The sequence below is a fragment of the Liolophura sinensis genome, chromosome 2 (assembly GCF_032854445.1).
Source record: "Liolophura sinensis isolate JHLJ2023 chromosome 2, CUHK_Ljap_v2, whole genome shotgun sequence".
Taxonomy (NCBI): Eukaryota; Metazoa; Mollusca; class Polyplacophora; order Chitonida; family Chitonidae; genus Liolophura; species Liolophura sinensis.
In genome coordinates, this window is record NC_088296.1 from 17521630 (window position 1) to 17546977 (window position 25348).

The following is a 25348-nucleotide window of genomic DNA, read 5'->3' on the forward strand; positions in this document are numbered from 1 at the left end:
TTCACTAAGATGGACCATTTTGACAAAAAATCTGCAAAACTGAAACTGAGGAACGAGCTAGGTCAGTCAAATCAATCACCAATGATTGTTATCCGTTTGCTAATCACAATTTGCAAGGCTGCAAATCAATCACCCGCTCATAAATATTCTATTTTCAATCAGCCCTTTCATGTCATCCATTGGAATATTCTTCGTGTCATCAAACCCCAAACAAATAATACATTACTTTTAATCCGATGTTAATCTATTAATCAAAAACAACACAACAGAAAATCTTCTTGGTATATACGCCTGTACAGGTGTATATTATATATATAATATATATTAGTATATATTGCTCCATTTTTGTTGACAAGTCATTGATAATACGTGTACATCAGTTCCCTTTTTTTTGTTTTATACAATCCCGTGTAATTTTTGGAGTACATGTATACTTCAAAATAACACATATACATGCATACAACAATATTTGAATCAGGCAATTGTCAACAAAAAGTCTGTCTGTACTTTACACCAGAAACATAAAATTTGTATCCACTAATGGTATTAAATGTTAACCCCCGCACGGTGATGAGGTTTCGTCAATCAGACTGGTACATTGCTCTTGTGGCACAACCATGGTCTTGTACCTTTTCAGAAGGCTGAATATATCATCCATGGGATAACCGGGTATCCCGGCAAAACGGCATGTTTGATTGATTTAAAATTCCTACAGTTCGACTGCTGCTGGTTCTCTCTTTTCAGAGGAGTATAATTTGTCAAGATTGAATCAGTTTATCAAATATCTTGGCACATTCCGGTCATCTCTGGCCGAATAGCGGCTTTAACAGAAATGTCACCTTCGGCAAAAAAATCTCCGGTATGGCGAAGATATTCGGAATCTTCAATTTTCACAAAACACACGTAATCCATAAAATCCTAAATCTCAACAAATAATGTTTCGCTTTATTGGTCCCTATAGCTTCATTATTTTAAATGTGAAGTATTTGTAAATATTGATACAATAAAAACTAAATATGAAATCCAAGGGGATAGAACATATAGTTTTGAGTGGCCACGTGCAAATCGCACTCCGCAAACAAACCTTATCAGAAACCGATATGGTCACATTAACTGCTGCCAGCTTAGAAGACTTGAAAATCAAGTGATCCCATTGATTGCATCTTGCATTGAGATCCCTTCAGATTAGATCGATATAAACACAGCATCTACATAAGTAAGTGGAGTAAAACATGTCTATTTTTCGAATCTTTCTGTACGCTGTGGGTATTAGCCACTTTGATTTACACTAAATACACTGTATGATAATCCAACAACTTATATTTTCTTTAATGGATAAAATTTAAATGATATTCAAGATCGATATTGGTCAAAGAACAGAAAAAAACAAAAACAAAACAAATGACAATGCGAGTTAAGCTAACAAAGAGATAGCATTATGATGATTGATCGCACACATCCATTGAAAGTTCAGTCATCTCACTCTTTGCCGTCAGGCATGTTGTTAATTCTGGCTCACAAACGGCAAAACAATATTTATGATGATCCCAACAAAACTGACGAGTTCTGAGGCCATTTGTCCATGTCTCGTTTTCTTCACGTTTGTTTCTGAGTGCCTCATCTTACAGACAACGATATACCATACATTTCCTGACAAATCTCAAAAACATACATTCCATACTCTTTACCACAGTTTCTGTAGAATTGCATTGAATAATTTATTTATTTGCTTGTTATTTATCTCAAGAATTAGTCTGTTATTCAATGGTGCTCAGCTTTATGGAGGAAAGCGGAGTGCCTGTGGGTAAAACCACCAACATCTGGCAAGTGACCAACAAACATTCCCATGGAATGGATTTTATTTATTTTTATTTTGATTGGTGTTTTAAGCCGTACTCAAGAATATGTCGCTTATACCGCGGCAGCCAGCATTATGGTGGGAGGAAACTGGGCACAGCCTGGGGGAAACCCACGACCATCCACAGGTTGCTTTCAGATCTTCCCACTCACAACCGGAGAGGAAGCCAACATGAGCTGGACTTGAACTCACAGCGACAGCATTGATGAGAGACTCCTGGGTCATTACGCTGCCCTAGCGCACTAACCAACTGAGCCACGGAGGCCCCTCCCATGGAATGGAGACGTGGAAGTGGAACAAGTGGTCTTGAATGCACTAGGCTGTGCTGAGGGCTCCACCAGCGTGGTCAACCTTTTGCGGTCATCAAAGTCCCATAAACAGTGAGGGCAAGTGACAGAAACTACAAATTCAATCTGTCATGTCCCAGTATGAGCCTGCACTGCATGCCCCCTAGCAATTGGATCATCTTAACCACTAGGCCACGATCCGTTTTGATCGTTTCAGATCACTGATTTTGTTTTTGACACATTATGATTTTAATAGTTGAAGGAGTGCATCTGCTGAGAGAAAAAAGGTCTTAAAGGTCTTGGTCTTAAAGCCTCTACATTCATCAACCTCTTGGCTTTTCGGCAAGTCAGTCAAAACTACGTGCGGTTATTTGGTGTCCTGAAAATCCCAACGGATTTTATTTTTGCCCACAAAGGATTGTCTGGGAAGTTACATGTCCTTGTAAGAAGAGCAGGCAAACAATATTGCACATTTGTTGTCGTGAACTTTTTATCAGAGGTCAAATTTAACCGTAAAAATCAATGCTGTTGTAACAAGAGTTGCCTGCAAGCAGAACTTCATGGCTTTCATTGATGTCCCCTCCTCGATGCTAGCTTACACTTTAATAACATCTCTGCACCTACATACATGCACCAGCTTTACAATGATTTCACATTTTTAAATTAAATACATAAAGTTATGTTTAGAATTTAAGATTTGAGATGGATGGTAAGTCCGGTAATTTGATGTCCTTAATCTTCTGGGGTATGTTCATCTCCTTGACAGCGGATACGGCGCGGGCTGGAGCAGCAGCAATGCCCGCCTACAACCAGACAATGAGTCATTTGATTATGGTTTAAGGTAATTTTTCAGACATATATATGTAGTGGATAACAAATAAGTGGACAAGAAATGCAGTCTGGATTGTTTCAGATACACAGTTGTAAAGCCAAAGACAACTGACCAGGCTAATATCCCAGAACATTCTTACAGAAAAGGTCTGTCTCACACTCCCCAAAACACCCTCATCTGAAAAATTGGGCTAGATTAGTCTGTTTCTCAACATTGGCAATACAATTTCATATTTAAAGGGAAAATGTGCTGGACATAGATAATAACAAAGATTTTCTGGAGAAATGTTCAGTTGGGTAGGGCCTTTTCTGTGGGTAGGTAGGGTTACGTGAAACAAACTTATTTCCACAGACAGCAGCATATGCATTTAGGGTTAAAGTGGTCAAATTATTTACTGATTCCTTGTTGATGGCAATTTTTCAACTATTTACCGGAACACAAGCACCTTGACATATCCTGCCAAATGGTCATCTGAACAGACAGTACAGACAGATGTGCAGAGACAGACAGTACAGGCAGACATTATAGACAGATGTGCACAGATAGACAGTATGGGCAGAAGTGCAGAGACGGACAGTATGAACAGATGTGCAGAGACATACGGTACAGACAGATATGCACAGACAGACAGTATAAACAGATGTGCACAGAGCGACATACACAATAAGACAGACATGTACAAGCTGACAGACATGTACAAGCTGACAGACATGTACAAGCTGACAGACATGTACAAGCAGATAGACAGACATGCACAGACAGACAGACATGCATGTACAGACAGACAGACATGCATAGACAGATAGATATTTACAGACAAACACACATGTACAGACCAAGAGACAAATACGACTGGAAAGACATGTACAGATCAAGAGACAAATACAACTAGAAAGACATATACAGACCAAGAAACAAGTACAACTTGAAAGACATGTACAGACCAAGAGACAAATACAACTGAAAAGACATATACAGACCAAGAAACAAGTACAACTGGAAAGACATGTACAGACCAAGAGACAAATATGAGCAGGCAGACATATACAAGCCGACCAAATGTACAAATACATACCTCCGATTTTTCAAGTTTATTCTGTTCTTCTATGCGTGTGAGAATCTCTGTCATATTCGTTTCCAGCACCATTCCCCCCATCACTAGTTCTGACAATATATGATGGACCTGTAGACAAAGGTGTCAGCCAAGGCCAAATTAAAAAGGTGTTTGTTTGGAGAAACAAAGTCCAAATTTCATTTATTATTATTATTATTTTTTTTTTTTGAAGAATAGATTCCATGTTGTGTATTACAAGTGCAAGTTTTCTGAATAATATATGTTAACAATGATTTTCAAGTTAATTGTTTCAAGCTTTAAATGGATAAAAAAATTTCAACAAAAGAATAGCCCCTCCCCCTCCTCCCCCCATACAACTATTTAAGTCTCAATTAAATTTTCTTTACATTATTATTTTTTCAATAACTATTTAATGCAATTATTCACTTTATGTACAAGGGGTGAGGAAACCAGGTTGCCTGGAACAAACCACTGCCCTTCGGCAAATTATGGCAGACTTTTCCACTTATATTACACTTATGTAGTATACATGTATATCCTGTTGGTGGAAGTCGAGTGGTCTCCAGCGAACATCAAGTATTGTGGACCACAAAAATATTGCCAGCAAGGCCCTGTGCAAAACAGGGCAATCTTAGAAAAATATTCCATTTTTATAGTCTTGCAACTGTATCATTTGAATGCCAGAAAAATGTTTCAGTTTAAACCATGTGTCTAAAGACAAAGGTGTGCACCTCAGAATAGCATGGTGGCCCAGGCAACTCCACATGTATGGTATGAAAACAGTCCACTGTTCTGGCAGAATGACTTCATCATCAACACTTTTAATACTTGTCATTTGTAATCTGTGACCATTTTGACAATTATCAGGCTAATTCGAACATAATGAACATGTGCTTTCATGCAAAATTACGAAGCTGGGAAATTCAGCAAAACACAGTTTTACACAAGCACACATTTCTGAGAATATTTCACTTCTTTGTGCTGCCTAGTTTCACTTCAATAAATTGTTAACATACCAAGTTTACATATACTGTGATGTGTGGAACAGCAATATTTTAATCCATGACAAGCAAATATTTAAAACCGTTTTAATCATGCACATTCTGACTCATACATTGCCCGATCCGTGCAAACTTCAGCACTGTAGTACATGTGTGAGCGGAGGACACTGACGCCTGACATAAAACCATCACTCAAACAAAACAAAAACAAAAACCAATCAGAATCATGGACGGTGACCTAACTTACATACTTCATACCTGATCTACATGGAATATCAAGTCTAACTCGCAAACATTTTCAAATCGTTTGTCCAGCGTCTCTACGAATACCTACAACAATAAGGGCATGTGCACCAGCTAGGGAAACATACAAGTATGACATGCTGTTAGAACTGCTATATATACATTCTACAACTGGGGGTCATTTCAAATTTACAGCAACAAATAAAGCAAAGTCAAAACATTCAATTCAGACTTGTGTTTTTGCACTATGAACAAATCCTACTCTTTTACAAATACATGTACATTAGAATACGATAAAGGTTACTGTAATGCTGAAATGACCCCTAATCTACCTGAAAACCACTTCTACACTTTCACAGGTGACTCTAGACAGTGTGTAGTGTCATACCTTATCGACATGGAATATTAAGTCAAGTTCACAAACATTTTCAAAACATTTGTCCAGTGTTTCCACAAACACCTGAAAATTGAAATGCAATAATGACTCATTCAGAGACAAAAGAAATCAATGAATTCAGTTCAGTTATTTTTAAGATCTTTTTAAGAGAAAATTGACTGTATCAATCAATCATGTGATGATCAGGTAAACTCATTGACTTACACATTCAGGATAAAAAAAAATTGAGGATATCAATGAGAAAACACAAATTAAAGAAAAGCTGCAAAACAATGATCTATCGTCTTGTTCGCACTGAAATGCACACAGTGCAAAGTTTGAAATTATTTGCAAAGACTGCTATACGGAACTGGGACCTGCTTAGCACTTCCATTTCTCGAGAAACTGTTCACCTATATGAATCAGAACATACTTTATTCATGTTCTTAGTCTCTTTCTTTTTAAAATGACAAGATCGCCCAAATATTAGGTATTTTTACATTATTACAGAATGACACTAGTATCGGATATTTTCTCAAGAAGTAAAAGTCACAAGCTTTTTGTTACTCCCCACGACCAGCATTGTATGTTATGTGAATGTTTAAAAATAATTAAAAAACTGAGAATTCTGCCAGAATATTTAAATGAAGCACTGTCAGTTCAGTGGAAATGGCACGTGCACACGATAAACTTCATATGTAAAACAAACATAGCTGATTACATGTGTAAAAGAAGGACTTACATCTCGCTCATAAAGATATGAGTATGTTGTTCATTAGATGGTCTAACCATGTGAAAAAAAAAATAACAGAAACTCAATATTCCTGCTAGAATTACATATACTGTCTAAAATGAAGAAGACAGGGTACTTAATTCATGTATAACCCCTTACTTGAGAATGTTGCATTCCTTTACTAATGAACTTACCCACATGTGATACATATGCGCACTATGACTGCTAAAATAGTGTAATCTACGAATGTCAGGTTGAACCAACAGAAAAATAGCTGTTGCCACGCATGGCCACAAAGGCCACTCCTGTCTTCAAGGTTTTAATGCCAAATGATTTTTCAACATACCAAGTTTACATATACTGTGATGTGTGGAACAGCAATATTTTAATCCATGACAAGCAAATATTTAAAACCGTTTTAATCATGCACATTCTGACTCATACATTGCCCGATCCATCGAAACTTCAGCACAGTAGTACATGTGTGAGCGGAGGACACTGCCACCTGATATAAAACCACCACTCAAACAAAATTTATTTATTTATTTTTTTATCCACTTGAATGGCGTTTTACTCCATGCTCAAGAATATTTCACTCATATGACGGCGACCAGCAATTATGGTGGAACAAAATCCAAGCAGAGCCCTGGAACAGCAAATCCAAGCAAACCTTCCTACCTGAACGTAACTGCACTAACAATGCTACTCACCTGAATGAGATCTAGAATACCCAGTTCACTCTCTGAAGAATCCACACAGAAGACAAAGTAAAGAGTGGCGTAGTGACGGTAGATAAGTTTGTAGTCGGATCCACCAATCAAACTGGGGAAAAAGGGGGAAAACATGAGCTGATAATGAAGCCATAATTTAAAGGAAAGACAACAAATAATATAACCTAGGTTATCTAGGAGGAGAAGTTAAAACAGACCTGAATGACAAACACACATTTAGGAGAAGTTAAAACAGACCTGAACGACAAACAGACATTTAGGAGGAGAAGTTAAAACAGGCCTGAACAACACACACGCATTTAGGAGGAGAAGTTTAAACAGACCTAACGACAAACACAAATTTTTTTCTGGCGTGCTTGGTAACTTTTTATAAAAAGTCAATTTATAAGACGGAATTCACACCAGGTCATGGGATGCACCATTCTATGCCAGATTTGATAAAACACATTCACTCCTCCTGAGGAAGTACACCGGGACAGAACACGAAGACGACAGCTGTGGGTAAACCAGAATGTTTAATATCGCACTACACAGACTGCCAACAGGCGGGAAAACCTACACAAAGAACACCAACCGCTGTAGACATGTGCAATAGAGCGAAGACATCACATGGATTTAGACACAGCGACCAATAGTCAACCTACACCAATACTGGCGTTAGAACAAGTGAAAACACCACATCAGATCACTTCTACCCGGTCATACATGTTTGGTTAAAAGGTCAACTGGGGTTCAGGTAACATATTACGCAGAAAACACTGTCCTAGGATTATAGAATAATTCATACCTTATTGGTTAAAACTGATAACATGACAGGTCTTCCATTGACTCAATGTGCCTAATTTTGCTTACTCTGAATAGTCTGGTTGTGCAAACATCACAAAAATAAAAAGTTACGCGTTTTAAGCTTTCAGTGGAATGACTTATCGATGGGTCTTTGGTCTAGGGGTAACTCTTTCCAAATCTTTCTAAAACAAGGCATTTGCAGCTGTTTTAAAGTGGATTTAAAGGCCTATTTCATTTCGTAAAGTGCTTTGCAGAATTCCGCAATGTGCTTTGCAGAATGAGTGAGTGAGTGCTTGGGGTTTGACGTCGTACTTAACAATTTTTCAGTCACATGACGATGACTTTGCAGAATGACTGGGCTTTGGATTTTTCAGTTCAATAATTAAGTGTTGACGCCATGTTGATGATCTTTAAGATTTCTGTGAATATCAGAAATAGTTGAAAACACACATCAACGTTTAATTCAATTCAACTACTTTTCCCACAAATGTGTGACGATGACTGACTAGGGAAAAAAAACTCACGTGCCACCCTCTAAAAAGTTGCAGACGTTGTCATCTCTTTTGGATACCAAATGGAATGTTTCCCTGATGACCTGTTGTTGCATGTCTTCAGCCTAAAAAACAAAAACAATAACATTACTGTTTGAGATTCACAGGCTGCGGAGGCAGTAGCATAACCTGGCCTCTCCACACAGTGCCATCAGCTCCTATGTCACTTGTCCGAGATTGGTTTGATGTTAGGTTTGGCAAAATTTTGTTTGGCAAAGGCTGGCCACAAAACAATGTCAGAGAGCACTTCATTTGAAAACCTGATGCAGTTGCCTGTCCTTGTTGAGACTGTAAGTACCTTTGTTCACTTTGAGCATCAGCAAGGAATCTTGGATTAGAAAATAACATACTGACGTTGTACTTACGATGTATCAACTGACGAAAAGATAAGGAACATACAGTAAGTGTCTGCAAACTTAAGGCCGTGGAGGCCTTTTAGATTGATAATTTTTGCCAGGGAAACAGCATCAGGTCTTTAAATGCCCACTCTAACGTTGGTTTAGGGCCATCCATGGCCGAACAAAATTTTGCCACAGATAAAGTACGTCAGAGCAATCTCGGTCTACTGTATCACAGGCGTGCTAAAGAATAAATTAAAGAATAAATTAAAGAATAAATTCTGAACATCTCAGCTTAAATTTTCTTCACTTTGAGGAGCTTTCAGCTTTCAGCCTTCACGCTCTGGCCCTTCTAATGGAAGATACAAAGTAGTTCTGAAAAGTGGACATCTGTTTTGGTGTTCTCCTGCAAGCTGTTGACTGTTGTTGTTGCAGTGACTTTAGTTTATATCACAGATAACACATTGAAAGAAACAAAAACTCACATAGTACTGATAGAATCGGCTCAACCTGGGCTTTCCGTGGTTGTTAAAGACAAGGATTGCCTTAATCATTTTGTCGTTTATCTGCAGAAAAAACTTCAAATGACTAAATTGTTCCTTTTCTATGACAGCATCACAAGATCGAAAATAAACCGGAAGTTGGTTGAGTGCACTCTCCACGACTTACCCTTTGTAAATTTTAGGCTGTACGAGTTCAGTCCCTTCAACTGCGAAAACTTACAGCATACTGATAAATTAAATTTTAATGACTTTTTTGCAACACACGGCTTGCATTAACCGAAAGATAAATTAGCCTTTCTAGTTCCTTGTCGAAAATAACGTAATAATTCATTTTGCTTCATATACCTATTTTATATTGGTCAGGTTCGGGTTTTATATCAAGCCGTAAATAAAGACGCCAAAACAAGTTGTGGCGCGTACGTCACGTGACCAAAATTTCCACCGGCATGGCAGACAAAAGTGTGTCAGTGTTGCGTGTCTGGTGAATACATTGTTGAATATTCATTGTTTATTGGAGCGATATCCCTGAAACGTGGAGGACTAAGACATCTGAAGAGTCACTTTCTAAATCATGGTAAATCTTTTTGTGTTTTTGTGACTCTTCCAACCTAAACATTGTGAAAGTATATCAGAGTATACAGAGTTTTGAAAAAAAATCGTCATTCAGGTGTCTATATTTAGCTGTTTAACTTTACTTTCGGTTTCCATTCCGAGCGGTAGGTGATGATGTCACCGCATTTTCCGGTTGGCGCAATACTTCACGACTCCAGAGTGAGCAAACGTAGGTTTCTAGCTACCTATTGTTGGGGGAAAACCTTGTGTCAGCGATTCCTTGCAAATATTGTCAGCTGATGTCATATGGCCTGACTCTGTGGAGCTTAACTCATTCAGAATTGTAGACTTTGCACCAGCCAGTATGCATGTAGCCAGCATAGAAGGAATGAAGCACCTGGAAAGTCATTGATGGTATTTGTGGGGAACTCAAAGAATCTCTCACCGAATACATTGTGGGAATCTTGTCGAATCAAATCGTCAGTATTCATGTAAGAGACTTAAGGACTACATGTGTATTTGATGAAGGGATCTATAGCTGTTTTTTGCACCATAAATTCAACGCATTCCTGCAGTAAAAAGAAAGTGAAAGTTTTTTGCTGATTCTGATCTGGAATCCTGTTAAACGATCAACGTGAATCCTCATGCAGTGTTGATCCCTGTGCAGCATTAATCCCCATACAGCGTTAATCCCTGTACAGTGTTCATGTCCCTACAGCATTAATCCAAGTACAGTTTTAATCACTGTACAGTAACAGGTAATGGGATATTATTAAACAGTGAGACTGATTGCACTGCTAACTCTCTGCTCTGTTTGGGAAGAATTCGCCCAATACTGAGGTTGTATTGTTGAGAGCTGGCATCCATGTTTCAGTACAGAAGGGTAAGTGTGTGTAGTGTGCTATCATGCGTAATTTTACAACCATGCGTTGTGTTCCAGAGAAAAGAGTCCAGCATGAGAACATTCAGAGACAGGTCCAATGCACCCGACAGATTTCGCAGCGGACGGGGCCGCAGTCGAGAAGAAGGGTCATTCAGGGGCCGAGGACGGGGCCGAGGGTCTGGTGGGGGGAGGGGGCGTGGTCGAGGGGTCAGTCGTGGGCGAGGGAGGGGTGGGCGTGGCCGAGGCGGGCGTGGCCGAGGTGGGCGTGGCCGAGGTGGGCGTGGCCGAGGCCGTGGTGGTGTGGAGGTAGATATATATTTTGTACAGAATTCAGATCAGTGGTCTGTTTCTCAAGGCGGTCACGTTGCGTCAGTCGCAAGTACCAAGGCTGTGTATGCCATTAGTATGCTAAGTTCTGGTGATTAGACTGGTGTAATGATGTGCCTCCTGTGAGAAACAGTCCCCAGTGTTTCAGCTACCTATGTTAAAGACATGCAGGTCTTTACTTTCAACGAGAATCCAAATCTTGGTTGAGAGTAAAACATGACCTCAGTAAAATAATAAAACAGTCCCTTCGGATTTCTGTGAAGTCATAAAAAGAATTTTATTGAATGTGCACTAAAACTAAAATCTTCTGTAGAACAACAGCTTTGTCCATAGATATCTGTTGATATTCTGTTAAAAAATGACGAAAATAAACGCCTGAAATGGGCAATCTGTGAGAAAGTCTCTCGAGAGTTAAGGGTTTTGTGAGTAGGAGTAGCAAATTACAGTACTCTAAACTGTATTTGTATGAACCTTGTGGTTAATATTTTAGTGCTTTCTACCATCTAATTCCAACTTGAAACATCCAGTACTTTGTAGGCTGATGGAAGATGGATTACGGTTTATCATTCAATATCAATGTCTAAGGTAAAGTGGCTTGCCTTTCTGCAATTTGGTACACCCACATTGTACTTGGAAAATTCGTCTGGAGGTTTCTATAAAAGTGCTATATAGCTGTTCCTTCTGACTCCCTCTGCAAAATTGGCAGAGGAGGCAAACTAGGGTAATCCATCAATCCTTTGCCTTAATATATATTTTACTTATAGATGTGTTATTTCATTTCTTTATAATTGTTACAACAAAGTCATAGAGTGTGACTTTATACTGTAACTTCTGAATACTAGTACATTCTTAAGAAGAAAGTAATTTTATTTATTTATTTGATTGGTGTTGTACGCCGTACTCAAGAATATTTCATTTATACAACGCCGGCCAGCATTATAGTGGAAGAAAACTGGGTAACCATCCGCAGGTTGTTGCAGACCTTTCCTCGCAGTCAGTATGAGCTGTATTTGAACTCACAGCGGCCACTTGGTGGGTGGTTCCTGGTTCATTGCGCTACGCTGGCGTGCTGATGGGCCAGAGAGGCCCCCAGTATGATTTTAAGGCTGCTTTTCACATGATTTAGGGATTATTATGTTTGAATTCATGTAAAGTATGCTAATTTTATTTCTTTGCACGTAGAAAGCTCGATATCCTGTTAGGAAGCAGCTGGTCCGTACAATCATTGATTTGATGTGCCGACGAGGACCAATGAGATCACGTGATGTGGCTGACCGTCTTGGGTTCGGTTCCAAGTTCGAGATTAACCCTACACTGTACTACATGCAGCGTCATCGACTAGCTCAGCAGGAGAATGCATTCCCACTGAAGTGGGGTTTGCCTGATGGCTACAACCATGAGTTCAATCGCTGGAGTGTGGAACAAGGCTTAAAGGAAGAGTCTGAAGAGGATGAGAATGACGATGAAGAAGAAGAAGATGATGATGATGAGGAGGAAGAGGAGGTAATGATTATAGACGACGAAACGCCTCAGCCAACGACATCTGAGATGAAAGCGCAGTCTTCAGGTGCAGCTGCACCGATAGAGCTGTCTCCAGAACAGCAAGCACAGCTGCAGTTACTGATGGCCATGAAATCCAGACCACTTGGTACAGCTAGTGTCAGTCAATTGGAAGCCAAGTTACAAATGTCTGCAGAGGAGATCAACCAGTGGCTGCAGACGATGGGAAAAGTTGGATTGGTCTCATTGGTGGACAAAGATCAGAGCTTGTGGGTGATGACAACTCAAGGGGAAAATTATCTAGCTGTAGCGACCCCAACAACTAAAATAGCAACAGTGACAGAAAAAAGTGGGTCAGCAGGGCAGGCAAAAAGTGGGTCAGTAGGTCAAGCAAAAAGTGGATCAATCCGTCCATTGCCACCTCACTTGTATGTGACAGTGAATCCAGATTTTGCCCCGTCTGAAGAGGAGGTTACTCAAGCCAAGACTGAAGGCCAGAACATGGACACAGAAGAGCCAGCCCAAGAGTCACAAGTAACAACAACATTAGAACCACAGGAAGAATCCGTGGTACAGGGCTCTACTGAGGAAACATCTACGTCCACAACCACTTCCACAGTCACTTCCACATCCACTTCCACAGCCACTACTTCGACCCCAAAATCTGGGAGCAGGCCTCTACCTCCTCACATGGTCGAAATGGAACGAACTGGGAAACTGCCAGAGAAGTTTTTAGAATCGCAGTTTCATTTGTGCTCGAAGGATCTGAAAGCGGACAAGGATGTCGTGGCGGGAAAATCAAACCCTCTAATCAAAACGTACAAGTTTTCCACGCTTACCAAAGAGAGTTACGCAGTCCTGAACAAAAATCCAATCAGTGCATTGATGGAGTACGCTCAGTCCCGTCAGCTCAGCGCCTCCATTGACCTCGTCAGGCAGATAGGACCTCCACATAATCAGAGGTGAGTCACGATATCAGAGGTGAGGCATGATATCAGAGGTGAGACATGATATCAGAGGTGAGACATGATATCAGAGGTGGGGCATGATATCAGAGGTGAGGCATGATATCAGAGGTGGGGCATGATATCAGAGGTGGGACATGAGATCAGAGGTGAGACATGATATCAGAGGTGAGTCACGATATCAGAGGTGAGGCATGATATCAGAGGTGATGCATGATATCAGAGGTGAGACATGATATCAGAGGTGGGGCATGATATCAGAGGTGAGGCATGATATCAGAGGTGAGACATGATATCAGAGGTGGGGTATGATATCAGAGGTGGGACATGATGTCAGTGGTGAGGCATGATATCAGAGGTGACTCATGATATCAGAGGTGGGTCATGATATCAAAGGGATGTTAAAGGATACATGAAAAGATATTAAGAAACACGGAGTATGATTTTAAGGGAAATGAAGAAAAATGTGCCAAAAACTGAGAAAAAATGTTCATTTTTAAAATATGTTTTGTTTCTAAATAATCCCTCTGTTTTACGCATATTTTGTGTCAGTGGTAGGAAATATTTGGAAGTGATGTCATCGATGACCATACTGGGAAAGTGGGAACAGTTTAGCACCCCTACTCCCTGTCTCCCCTTCCCCTCCCCCCCACCACACACACATTTTGCAGCAAAGTTGTTTTGACAGCTATCATCATTGCCGTCACCACAGCAGGCTGTTAATTTCCTGACTGACCTTTGTTGGCCTTGGGAAGAGTAGTTCTCAAGAAGCCATTTTTAGCCCCTAAGATGAAAGCCAGAGAAGCTGTTTTGTACATGTACATGTACTTTCATATGTTAGGCCACATCATAACACTTTTGTGTTAAGAAAAACAAAAAACGAACGCTTCATTTATCCTGTAAGTCATAATCAAATGTGAATCATCCGTGAGGATTTTTATACGTGTGTAGTCACTCAGTGTATCTACATCTGTACATAACATGTGGGGAAGTTTGTCAGTAAATTGCCAAGGTCGGTGGTTTTATTCGGAGATTACAGATTCCTCCATCCTAAAAGTTGACTGTTATCAAGCAAGCTTGAATATAAACAGAAGCCAACAGAGATAGTGTCCTGCACCAGATAGTGTTTTACAGGGGGCAGACTGTTTGGTACAGGACAAAACTGCCATATAGTTAACAATGTAACTGGTTTAAAAAATGCGATTAGCCATAAGGTTTGTCATTATGTCCTCCATCAACTTAAAAAGGCTTGTCATGAAAGTGAAAGAATTTTTGTGTAAGGCGTTATACAACAATGAAATGAAATGAAAAAACTACACCATGTAAATTTGCTGATTCAATGAAATCAGCAACCCTCTGAAATGAAAAATTTAGTCCAGTGTCAGGATATTCACACCAAAAGCAAACAAGAAAAAAAAACACCTGTAACATGAATTCTTCTTCGTTCTGCACCTAGGTTTATAATGGCCGTCACCATTGGCGACCGTCATTTTCCGAGAGTCGAGGGAACCAATAAGAAAGAGGCGCGAAAAGAAGCAGCAGACGTGGCGCTGCGACTTCTAGTGGAGGAAGGCGCTTTCAACACGAGCAAGAAAAAGAAGAAGAACGTAAGTTGGTCCAAATTTTTATTTTGATGAGTGAGAATGTTTTCATCCCAGGGGCCATCAGAATTAGATTGTGTGGTATACCAAGCTAACAATGAAGCTATAGAAAGTCTGCTTTGTTGCCAAACTCCCAATTCTCAAGTTAGTTATTTTAAGTGAAGACGAAAAAAGATTTAAAAAAAAAGTCATATTAATATACAAGTATGAAGTTTTCAGTGTGTTTTTCTTCCGTTTCACTTTAACAGCTGCTTTAATATCCCATCTATCCTTTATTGGAAGATCTTGAAATCATAACAGATGCTAAGCATTTTGCCTGCCTTTAGTTTAGAATGCCTTGTATGACAAAGAAAGCCGAATTATTTGGATTTTGTTACTCCTATACCTGAGGAGTAGTTAAAAACAAAATGTGTGGTAGTTTCTGTAGAAGAAGCCACGTGATGAAATTCCATAGACATGACATTGAATGTGGCAGATATCACATTGAGTGAAGCAAGACTGCGTTGACATTGAATGCTGTAGATATCATGTTGAGAGAGGCAAGACTGGATTATGACATTGAATGTGGCAGATATCACGTTGATGAGGCAAGACTGCGTTGACATTGAATGCTGTAGATATCATGTTGAGAGAGGCAAGACTGGATTATGACATTGAATGTGGCAGATATCACGTTGATGAGGCAAGACTGCGTTGACATTGAATGCTGTAGATATCATGTTGAGAGAGGCAAGACTGGATTATGACATTGAATGTGGCAGATATCACGTTGATGAGGCAAGACTGCGTTGACATTGAATGCTGTAGATATCATGTTGAGAGAGGCAAGACTGGATTATGACATTGAATGTGGCAGATATCACGTTGATGAGGCAAGACTGCGTTGACATTGAATGCTGTAGATATCATGTTGAGAGAGGCAAGACTGGATTATGACATTGAATGTGGCAGATATCACGTTGATGAGGCAAGAATCCGTTATGACATTGAATGCTGTAGATATCACGTTTAGTGAGGTAAGACTGTGATACGACGTTGAATGTGGCAGACATGTTGAGTGAGGTAAGACTAAATTATGACATTGAATGAGGCAGATATTACATTTAGTGAGGTAAGACTGTGTTATGATTTTGAATGCGGCAGATATGACGTTGAATGTGGCAGATATCACATTGAGTGAGGCAGATATCACGTTGAGTGAGGTAAGACTGTGTTATAACGTTGAAATGAGGCAGATATCATGTTGAGTGAGGCAAGACAGTGTTATGACATTGAATGAGGCAGATACCATGTTGGCTGTGTTATGACATTGAATGCGCCAGATATCACATTGAGTGAGGCAGGTATTACATTGAGTGAGGCAAGACAACGTTATGACATTGAATGCGGCAGATATCACGTTGAGTGAGGTAAGACTGTGTTACGATGTTGAATGCAGTAGGTATCACGTTGAGTGAGGCAAGAATGCGTTCAAAAATACAGATGTCCAGGAAAAATTGGATTCTGCCAAACTTACAGTAACAGGTTTTATACACTGCATTTATTTTGTTTCTCCATGTAGATAAGTACCCTAAATGACAATAATTTTCGTCCATTACTAACTTGTTCATTTTTCCTGATAGTTAGAGTTCTGTTGATTATAGGAAGGTGCTTTAAGTTTTGGTTTGGATGGTAAGATGACACCCTACTGGAAAAATGTAAGTTTCAGAACCAAAAATAATTAATTTATTTGCTTCTAAAATGGGCGAAAATTGGGGTCATTTACCATCTCGATCCAAAGTTATCATTTTACACTCAGTAGTTATATTATTTGAGTAACATTTAAGTACAAAATGAAGTGTAAGTCCACTTTATTTCGGAAAATACGGAAGTGAGAGTTGAATTAAATGTACAGTTAACTGACGAAAAATTGGTATTTTGTTTTGATCTAGTCCCAAGATTGACAAGCTGATATAGAGAGCAGCTACTGGGCCTGACTCCGGTTAAATTGGAGCTAAGATTGACACACATTTGTGTTGCTGTTTACTTTTTTTCAGGACGTGGCTGCCTCCATACTCCTCACAGTGCTTTACATTCCCTTTACATCACTGCCACCAGTAGCCAGTTTTGTACAGAAATCTTGAACAAGGCCAAGGTCGTTGAGGTCATGGTGATGAGACAGGAAGTGATTTCAGAAAACACAAAACAGTCCATCTCAACCTTCATCTCTGAGAATATTTTACACACATGCATTCTCTTTATCTAGAGAATCTTTATCTAGAGAATCTTTATCTAGAGAATCTTTATCTAGAGAATCTTTACCTAGAGAATCTTTATCTAGAGAATCTTTACCTAGAGAATCTTTACCTAGAGAATCTTTATCTAGAGAATCTTTACCTAGAGAATCTTTATCTAGAGAATCTTTACCTAGAGAATCTTTACCTAGAGAATCTTTATCTAGAGAATCTTTATCTAGAGAATCTTTATCTAGAGAATCTTTACCTAGAGAATCTTTATCTAGAGAATCTTTATCTAGAGAATCTTTATCTAGAGAATCTTTACCTAGAGAATCTTTATCTAGAGAATCTTTATCTAGAGAATCTTTATCTAGAGAATCTTTACCTAGAGAATCTTTATCTAGAGAATCTTTATCTAGAGAATCTTTATCTAGAGAGTCTTTACCTAGAGAATCTTTACCTAGAGAATCTTTATCTAGAGAATCTTTACCTAGAGAATCTTTATCTAGAGAATCTTTATCTAGAGAATCTTTATCTAGAGAATCTTTACCTAGAGAATCTTTATCTAGAGAATCTTTACCTAGAGAATCTTTATCTAGAGAATCTTTATCTAGAGAATCTTTATCTAGAGAATCTTTATCTAGAGAATCTTTACTAGAGAATCTTTATCTAGAGAATCTTTATCTAGAGAATCTTTACTAGAGAATCTTTATCTAGAGAATCTTTACCTAGAGAGTCTTTATCTAGAGAATCTTTATCTAGAGAATCTTTACCTAGAGAATCTTTACCTAGAGAATCTTTATCTAGAGAATCTTTACCTAGAGAATCTTTACCTAGAGAATCTTTATCTAGAGAATCTTTATCTAGAGAATCTTTATCTAGAGAATCTTTATCTAGAGAATCTTTATCTAGAGAATCTTTACCTAGAGAGTCTTTATCTAGAGAATCTTTATCTAGAGAATCTTTATCTAGAGAATCTTTATCTAGAGAATCTTTACCTAGAGAATCTTTACCTAGAGAATCTTTACCTAGAGAATCTTTATCTAGAGAATCTTTATCTAGAGAATCTTTATCTAGAGAATCTTTATCTAGAGAATCTTTATCTAGAGAATCTTTACCTAGAGAATCTTTATCTAGAGAATCTTTACCTAGAGAATCTTTATCTAGAGAATCTTTATCTAGAGAATCTTTATCTAGAGAATCTTTACTAGAGAATCTTTATCTAGAGAATCTTTATCTAGAGAATCTTTACTAGAGAATCTTTATCTAGAGAATCTTTATCTAGAGAATCTTTACCTAGAGAATCTTTATCTAGAGAATCTTTATCTAGAGAATCTTTACTAGAGAATCTTTATCTAGAGAATCTTTATCTAGAGAATCTTTACCTAGAGAATCTTTATCTAGAGAATCTTTACCTAGAGAATCTTTACCTAGAGAATCTTTACCTAGAGAATCTTTATCTAGAGAATCTTTACCTAGAGAGTCTTTATCTAGAGAATCTTTATCTAGAGAATCTTTATCTAGAGAATCTTTACCTAGAGAATCTTTATCTAGAGAATCTTTACCTAGAGAATCTTTATCTAGAGAATCTTTATCTAGAGAATCTTTATCTAGAGAATCTTTATCTAGAGAATCTTTACCTAGAGAATCTTTATCTAGAGAATCTTTATCTAGAGAATCTTTACCTAGAGAATCTTTATCTAGAGAATCTTTACCTAGAGAATCTTTATCTAGAGAATCTTTATCTAGAGAATCTTTACCTAGAGAGTCTTTATCTAGAGAATCTTTATCTAGAGAATCTTTATCTAGAGAATCTTTACCTAGAGAATCTTTATCTAGAGAATCTTTACCTAGAGAGTCTTTATCTAGAGAATCTTTATCTAGAGAATCTTTACTAGAGAATCTTTATCTAGAGAATCTTTACCTAGAGAATCTTTATCTAGAGAATCTTATCTAGAGAATCTTTATCTAGAGAATCTTTATCTAGAGAATCTTTATCTAGAGAATCTTTACCTAGAGAATCTTTACCTAGAGAGTCTTTATCTAGAGAATCTTTACCTAGAGAATCTTTATCTAGAGAATCTTTACCTAGAGAATCTTTATCTAGAGAATCTTTATCTAGAGAATCTTTATCTAGAGATTCTTTATCTAGAGAATCTTTACTAGAGAATCTTTATCTAGAGAATCTTTATCTAGAGAATCTTTATCTAGAGAATCTTTACTAGAGAATCTTTATCTAGAGAATCTTTACCTAGAGAATCTTACCTAGAGATCTTTATCTAGAGAATCTTTACCTAGAGAATCTTTATCTAGAGAATCTTTATCTAGAGAATCTTTATCTAGAGAATCTTACTAGAGAATCTTTATCTAGAGAATCTTTACCTAGAGAATCTTTATCTAGAGAATCTTTATCTAGAGAATCTTTATCTAGAGAATCTTTACCTAGAGAATCCTTACCTAGAGAGCTTTATCTAGAGAATCTTTATCTAGAGAATCTTTATCTAGAGAATCTTTATCTAGAGAATCTTTACCTAGAGAATCTTTACCTAGAGAATCTTTATCTAGAGAATCTTTATCTAGAGAATCTTTATCTAGAGAATCTTTATCTAGAGAATCTTTACCTAGAGAATCTTTATCTAGAGAATCTTTATCTAGAGAATCTTTACCTAGAGAATCTTTATCTAGAGAATCTTTACCTAGAGAATCTTTATCTAGAGAATCTTTATCTAGAGAATCTTTATCTAGAGAATCTTTACTAGAGAATCTTTATCTAGAGAATCTTTATCTAGAGAATCTTTACTAGAGAATCTTTATCTAGAGAATCTTTATCTAGAGAATCTTTACCTAGAGAATCTTTATCTAGAGAATCTTTATCTAGAGAATCTTTACTAGAGAATCTTTATCTAGAGAATCTTTATCTAGAGAATCTTTACCTAGAGAATCTTTATCTAGAGAATCTTTACCTAGAGAGTCTTTATCTAGAGAATCTTTATCTAGAGAATCTTTATCTAGAGAATCTTTATCTAGAGAATCTTTATCTACAGAATGCACAGAATGATTCTAACCAATACCAAACCCAATTTTATTGATGATTGGCCCCAAAAGTCAAGCTTGTCTATCGCTGGCAGTGATGTTGAGGGAGAGTAGTGAGCAAAGCATGTGCTGTAAGGAACGGGCTATTTCCAGATATCTTACTTAAAAAAAAAACTTCTGGAGGTCAAAGCTGTGGCCTTAGCTTGCTTGAAATGTGCAAATCTGTCCTTGAAAAATCTTTCGTTTGAAAATCCGTCCTTGAAAAATATTTTGTTCGAAAACTGTCCTCGAAAAACCTTTTGTCCGAAAATCCGTCTTTGAATTAAGGATAAATTACCTGTGTCCATATAGGCCATTAAGTGAACACCTGGTTTTATACCCTATTTATACACCTATTGGGACCAGCTTTATATAAACTTTGTGGCTGGAATTGAAGAAGATAATTGAATAATTACACATTGCATATGAATCAATGTCCATCAGTGAAAAAAACCCACACACCAGTTTTTTGCTGAATGACACATCAAACATTATGTAGAGGAAAACATTCCAGAATTTCCAAGAAGAATTAGAATATTGTAATAATGTAACTATGATATACTCCACTAGGTCTGGCAGCAACCTGCGGATGGTCGTGAGTTTCCCCCGGGCTCTGCCCGGTTTCCTACCACTGTAATACCTGCCGCCGTGGTGTCGGTGAAATATTCTTGAGTACGGTGTACAACACTAATCAAATAAATAAATATACTCCTCTATTCCTTGATGTTTTTGTGCCTTAGCATACTCAACACAGCAGTCACAAAAAAACCATCATAATACAAGTATCGACTTGCTTTCCAAAACAGGTTACAATTGATAACAGCTGGCGATTCATAACATCTTTTCTCACACTACCGCATAAAAATATTTGTGAAGCAGACGCTGTCGTTGTATGGACTGGCAATTTGCACAGTAATTGGACACATACATGTGTATTAAAAATCAAAAAAAAAAAATGTATTGAAGACCTTATTTGCATTTATACAAAAATTGTTTTCAAGTTTCTTTTTCTCTTTGAAGAAAAGTTACAAAAATACTGAAGACCAGATTTACAACTAAATTTCCGCGCTTTTTCATCTGAACTTTATGTAAGTTTTATGTTTCTTCCACCTTTAAACATTTATCTTTGTTCCCAGCATCCAATCACAGATCCCCATGAGGTTCCCACACTACTCCAGGTGTGTTACTGAGGTCCCCTCAGGTGTATAGCTAGGGTAAATGCCAGGTATTCATTTCCAGTAAGTTGTTAGCATTCAGGTGTATGTATATATGAATAGGCACGAATAATTGCCCCCTGCCACCTCAACGAACTCACCCTCTACCCCTGGGCTTTCCTATAAGCCGGTGACACACGAGGCAAATTTTTTTGCTCATACAGCCGTGTAAATTTCTAAAAGGCCACTTAGTGTGTCCAGGCCTGCAAGGGTGTATTCCGCAGCAGATCTTGGCCGCACCGAAATTCGCTTGTATCAAACTTGTCAGATACTAGCGGAGAAATATGCCAGCGATTTCACTCTGTCCACATAGTCTGCCTGCTCAAGTGAATTTTGGCGATCAAGAGAGTCGAGCAGACCAATCAAACAACATGGAGTTGTGTGAAATTTTGTTTGTGTGACATGGTTTACAAGGTCACATGACATAACCTAGTGACAACGATCAAGGGAAAAATGTGTCTAATGTGTCTGCAACTATTCTGCTAATATCGCCACTGTACGTTGCGAGTGATTGAGATCATCCCTACAAGCGGAAAAATCCACCTAGTGTGTCCCTGGCTTAACTCATATTCGTTTTAGTCAACACTGAAAAAAATTTGAATATTGAATATTGATTTCCAGGAGACGTATATAAAGTTGTTATTCACAGCCTTCTAATGTTTCCTTTCTTTCTCGTTCACCACTGAACAGGCCAGTGCTGTTGCCACGGCAATGGACACCAGTTCTTCATCCACAGGCACTGCCTCCCCTGGCAAGAGTGCCCCCGCCCTTAGCAATGAGAGTTTTGCCGCCATTAATAAGAATCCAATCAGCGCTCTCATGGAGTACGCCCAGGCTCGTCAACTCTCTGTTCAGATCGAGCTGCTTACACAATCAGGACCCCCTCATGCTCCCAAGTAAGTTTTTATCCACAACTGAAGTATAAACTCTGCTGTATTTAGACGCCATTACAGTGAACCTGTGCCACTGGATTGATGAGAAGTTATTTCCTAACCTTTGTTTTATTTATTTAGTTGTTCTTTGTTTAATGTTATGCTCAAGAATTTTTCACTAGTATGCAATGGCAGTGAAACCTACCAGAGTTCCCATGATAAACCAGCCACCAATGGTAAATTACTGTGGTCTTTCCTACGTGTTACATAAGTGCAAAAAATATTGGTTGAAGACGACGAGTGCTTTTCGACGAATGTTAGATGTAAATGGCCACGTGAGAGATCATATCTCTTACTGATTTCTTTGCTCATGTCAGTCAGATGATATTGATGAGGTTTCACTGTCATATTTAATTATCAAACACATGGATCTGATACATTAGTTCAGAATTCTGTGGTAAATGGCCTAAAATTTGGTTCAGAATTCTGTGGTAAATGGCCCAAAATTTTGGTTAAGAATCCTGTTGTAAATGGCCTAAAATTTGGTTCAGAATTCTGTGGTAGATGGCCTAAAATTTGGTTCAGAATTTTGTGGTAGATGGCCTAAAATTTGGTTCAGAATTCTGTGGTTGATAGCCTAAAATTTGGCCCATGACTATGGTGAACATTTGCCTGATTTTTTGAGTTCTATTGATCGTAGAAAAGTGTTTTGAGGACTATTTTTTTGAGATAGCAACCCCTTAATTAACGCTTTTGTTAAATATTGAATCTTCAGTGATATGCCGTAGGTCAGGTAAAATATATGGGAGATTTTTTATGAACTGGTTGATATTATTTAGGTACATGTACATGGTCATTTGCATGAGAAGGCCTGACCTTTTTTAAGGTTTATCTTAGATGTACTTAGTGTGTGAACTATGCTCCAGGATGAGTGACTGTACAATTTACCCCTTTTTTGCTTGCCTGTATAAAGTACATGGAGAGCTTATGTTATACCCTGAGTGAGTGAGTGAGTGAGTGCTTGGGGTTTAACGTCGTACTCAACAATTTTTCAGTCATATAATGACGAAGGAATCTTTAGGGTGCATGTACGTGTAATGTGCCTCCTTGTAGCAGGATGGATTTCCACCGCTCTTTTGTCTAGTGCCGACTTACCGAAGACAAGTAAGCCGCCCCGCCTGAGCCATTATACTGATACGGGTCAACCAGTCGTTGCACTATCCCCTTCAAGATGAACGCCAAGCGAGGAAGTTACAACTTCCTCTTTTATAGTCTTAGGTTTGACTCGATCAAGGATTGATCCTGGATCTACCAGTCCCTACGAATCTGTATCCAGTAATGTTAAGCCAAACGTTAGGGGTGGTGTCCTCAGACGAACTGCAGGTATTGATCTCAAGATTTCCACACATGTAGAGCACAATAGCACGGGGGATATTCCATTGCTGATTGGATGTGTGCATTACAAGTAGCGTAAATTACAGAATTCTTGACTTTTTGAATTCTTGATAGCACAAAGGATAGGGGGATATTACATCCTTGATGTGGTGTGTACATATTAAGTACCGTAAATTACTGAATTCCTGACTTAATGTATTGTGTACAAGAATCAAAGTTAAACAAAATGCTAGGGGTTGTATCTCAAAAAGTACAGCGTGTGTTGACCTGAAGTTTCACATGCATATAAAGCACAATGACACATGGGGGATGTTCCTTATCTGATGCTCTGTGCGCATATTAGTTATTGTAAATTACCAAATTCACGATTTCAGTTCTTCATGCATTGAGCTGAAGTTTTGCATTCATGTATCTCACACAGACGAGCTCTTAGGTACATGTAGCCTTGCTACCAATTCTAAGTTTAAGTTAACTGTTGACAGTGAGGCAACTTCTTGAAATTTTGTCACATTCAGATCCATCTCTAAGCCAACCTTAGAAAAAAATTTGAGAGTTGTTCTCAACTCATTCTATTGTAAATAAATTTTTGAAAAAGTCATCCCTGTGACTGCAGTTGTATGATATTGTGAGCATTCTATATGGGAAGGAAAACCCCTGTGAGTGAATTTCCAGACCCCTAGTAAGTCCCATTGTGAATTTCCAGACCCCTAGTAAGTCCTTTTGTGAATTTCCAGATCCTTAGTAAGTCCCCTTGTGAATTTTCAGACCTCTAGTAAGTCCCCTTGTGAATTTCCAGACCCCTAGTAAGTCCCCTTGTGAATTTCCAGATCCTTAGTAAGTCCCCTTGTGAATTTTCAGACCTCTAGTAAGTCCCCTTGTGAATTTCCAGACCCCTAGTAAGTCCCCTTGTGAATTTCCAGATCCTTAGTAAGTCCCATTGTGAATTTCCAGACCCCTAGTAAGTCCCCTTGTGAATTTGCAGATCCTTAGTAAGTCCCCTTGTGAATTTTCAGACCTCTAGTAAGTCCCCTTGTGAATTTCCAGACCCCTAGTAAGTCCCCTTGTGAATTTCCAGATCCTTAGTAAGTCCCCTTGTGAATTTTCAGACCTCTAGTAAGTCCCCTTGTGAATTTTCAGACCCCTAGTAAGTCCCCTTGTGAATTTCCAGATCCTTAGTAAGTCCCATTGTGAATTTCCAGACCTCTAGTAAGTCCCCTTGTGAATTTGCAGATCCTTAGTAAGTCCCCTTGTGAATTTTCAGACCTCTAGTAAGTCCCCTTGTGAATTTCCAGACCCCTAGTAAGTCCCCTTGTGAATTTCCAGATCCTTAGTAAGTCCCCTTGTGAATTTCCAGACCTCTAGTAAGTCCCCTTGTGAATTTCCAGACCCCTAGTAAGTCCCCTTGTGAATTTCCAGATCCTTAGTAAGTCCCCTTGT

General features: G+C 38.4%; 2 protein-coding genes across 2 annotated transcripts in view; one reads left to right on the forward strand and one right to left on the reverse strand.

The window, feature by feature from the left end:
- Positions 1–1438: 1438 nt before the first annotated feature.
- On the reverse strand, positions 1439–9449 carry LOC135462743 (AP-3 complex subunit sigma-1-like). The gene is made up of 6 exons (XM_064739975.1): positions 9297–9449; positions 8447–8538; positions 7116–7227; positions 5312–5383; positions 4053–4160; positions 1439–2948 (listed from the first exon to the last, which is right to left on the reverse strand). The coding sequence occupies exons 1-6, from the start codon at positions 9363–9365 to the stop codon at positions 2829–2831; spliced, it is 573 nt and encodes a 190-aa protein (XP_064596045.1). The 5' UTR covers positions 9366–9449; the 3' UTR covers positions 1439–2828.
- A 2816-nt stretch (positions 9450–12265) lies between these two features.
- LOC135462814 (double-stranded RNA-specific adenosine deaminase-like) overlaps positions 12266–25348 on the forward strand; it is a 34873-nt gene continuing 21790 nt past the window's right edge. The window contains exons 1-3 of the mRNA XM_064740088.1: positions 12266–13538; positions 14998–15148; positions 22335–22540. Coding sequence (XP_064596158.1) covers positions 12310–13538; positions 14998–15148; positions 22335–22540 — 1586 coding nt within the window. The 5' untranslated portion in view covers positions 12266–12309. The remainder of the gene's footprint in view (positions 13539–14997; positions 15149–22334; positions 22541–25348) is intronic.

What these genes read in the sequence shown, in the direction of transcription:
- LOC135462743 (XM_064739975.1), bottom strand. Translation starts at nt 9,365, where the DNA reads ATGATTAAGGCAATCCTTGTCTTTAACAACCACGGAAAGCCCAGGTTG. An exon ending in GTATTCTAGATCTCATTCAG is followed by an intron (nt 5,384 to 7,115) that starts GTGAGTAGCATT and finishes TTATTGTTGTAG; the next exon opens with GTATTCGTAGAGACGCTGGA. An exon ending in ATAAACTTGAAAAATCGGAG is followed by an intron (nt 2,949 to 4,052) that starts GTATGTATTTGT and finishes GTCTGGTTGTAG; the next exon opens with GCGGGCATTGCTGCTGCTCC.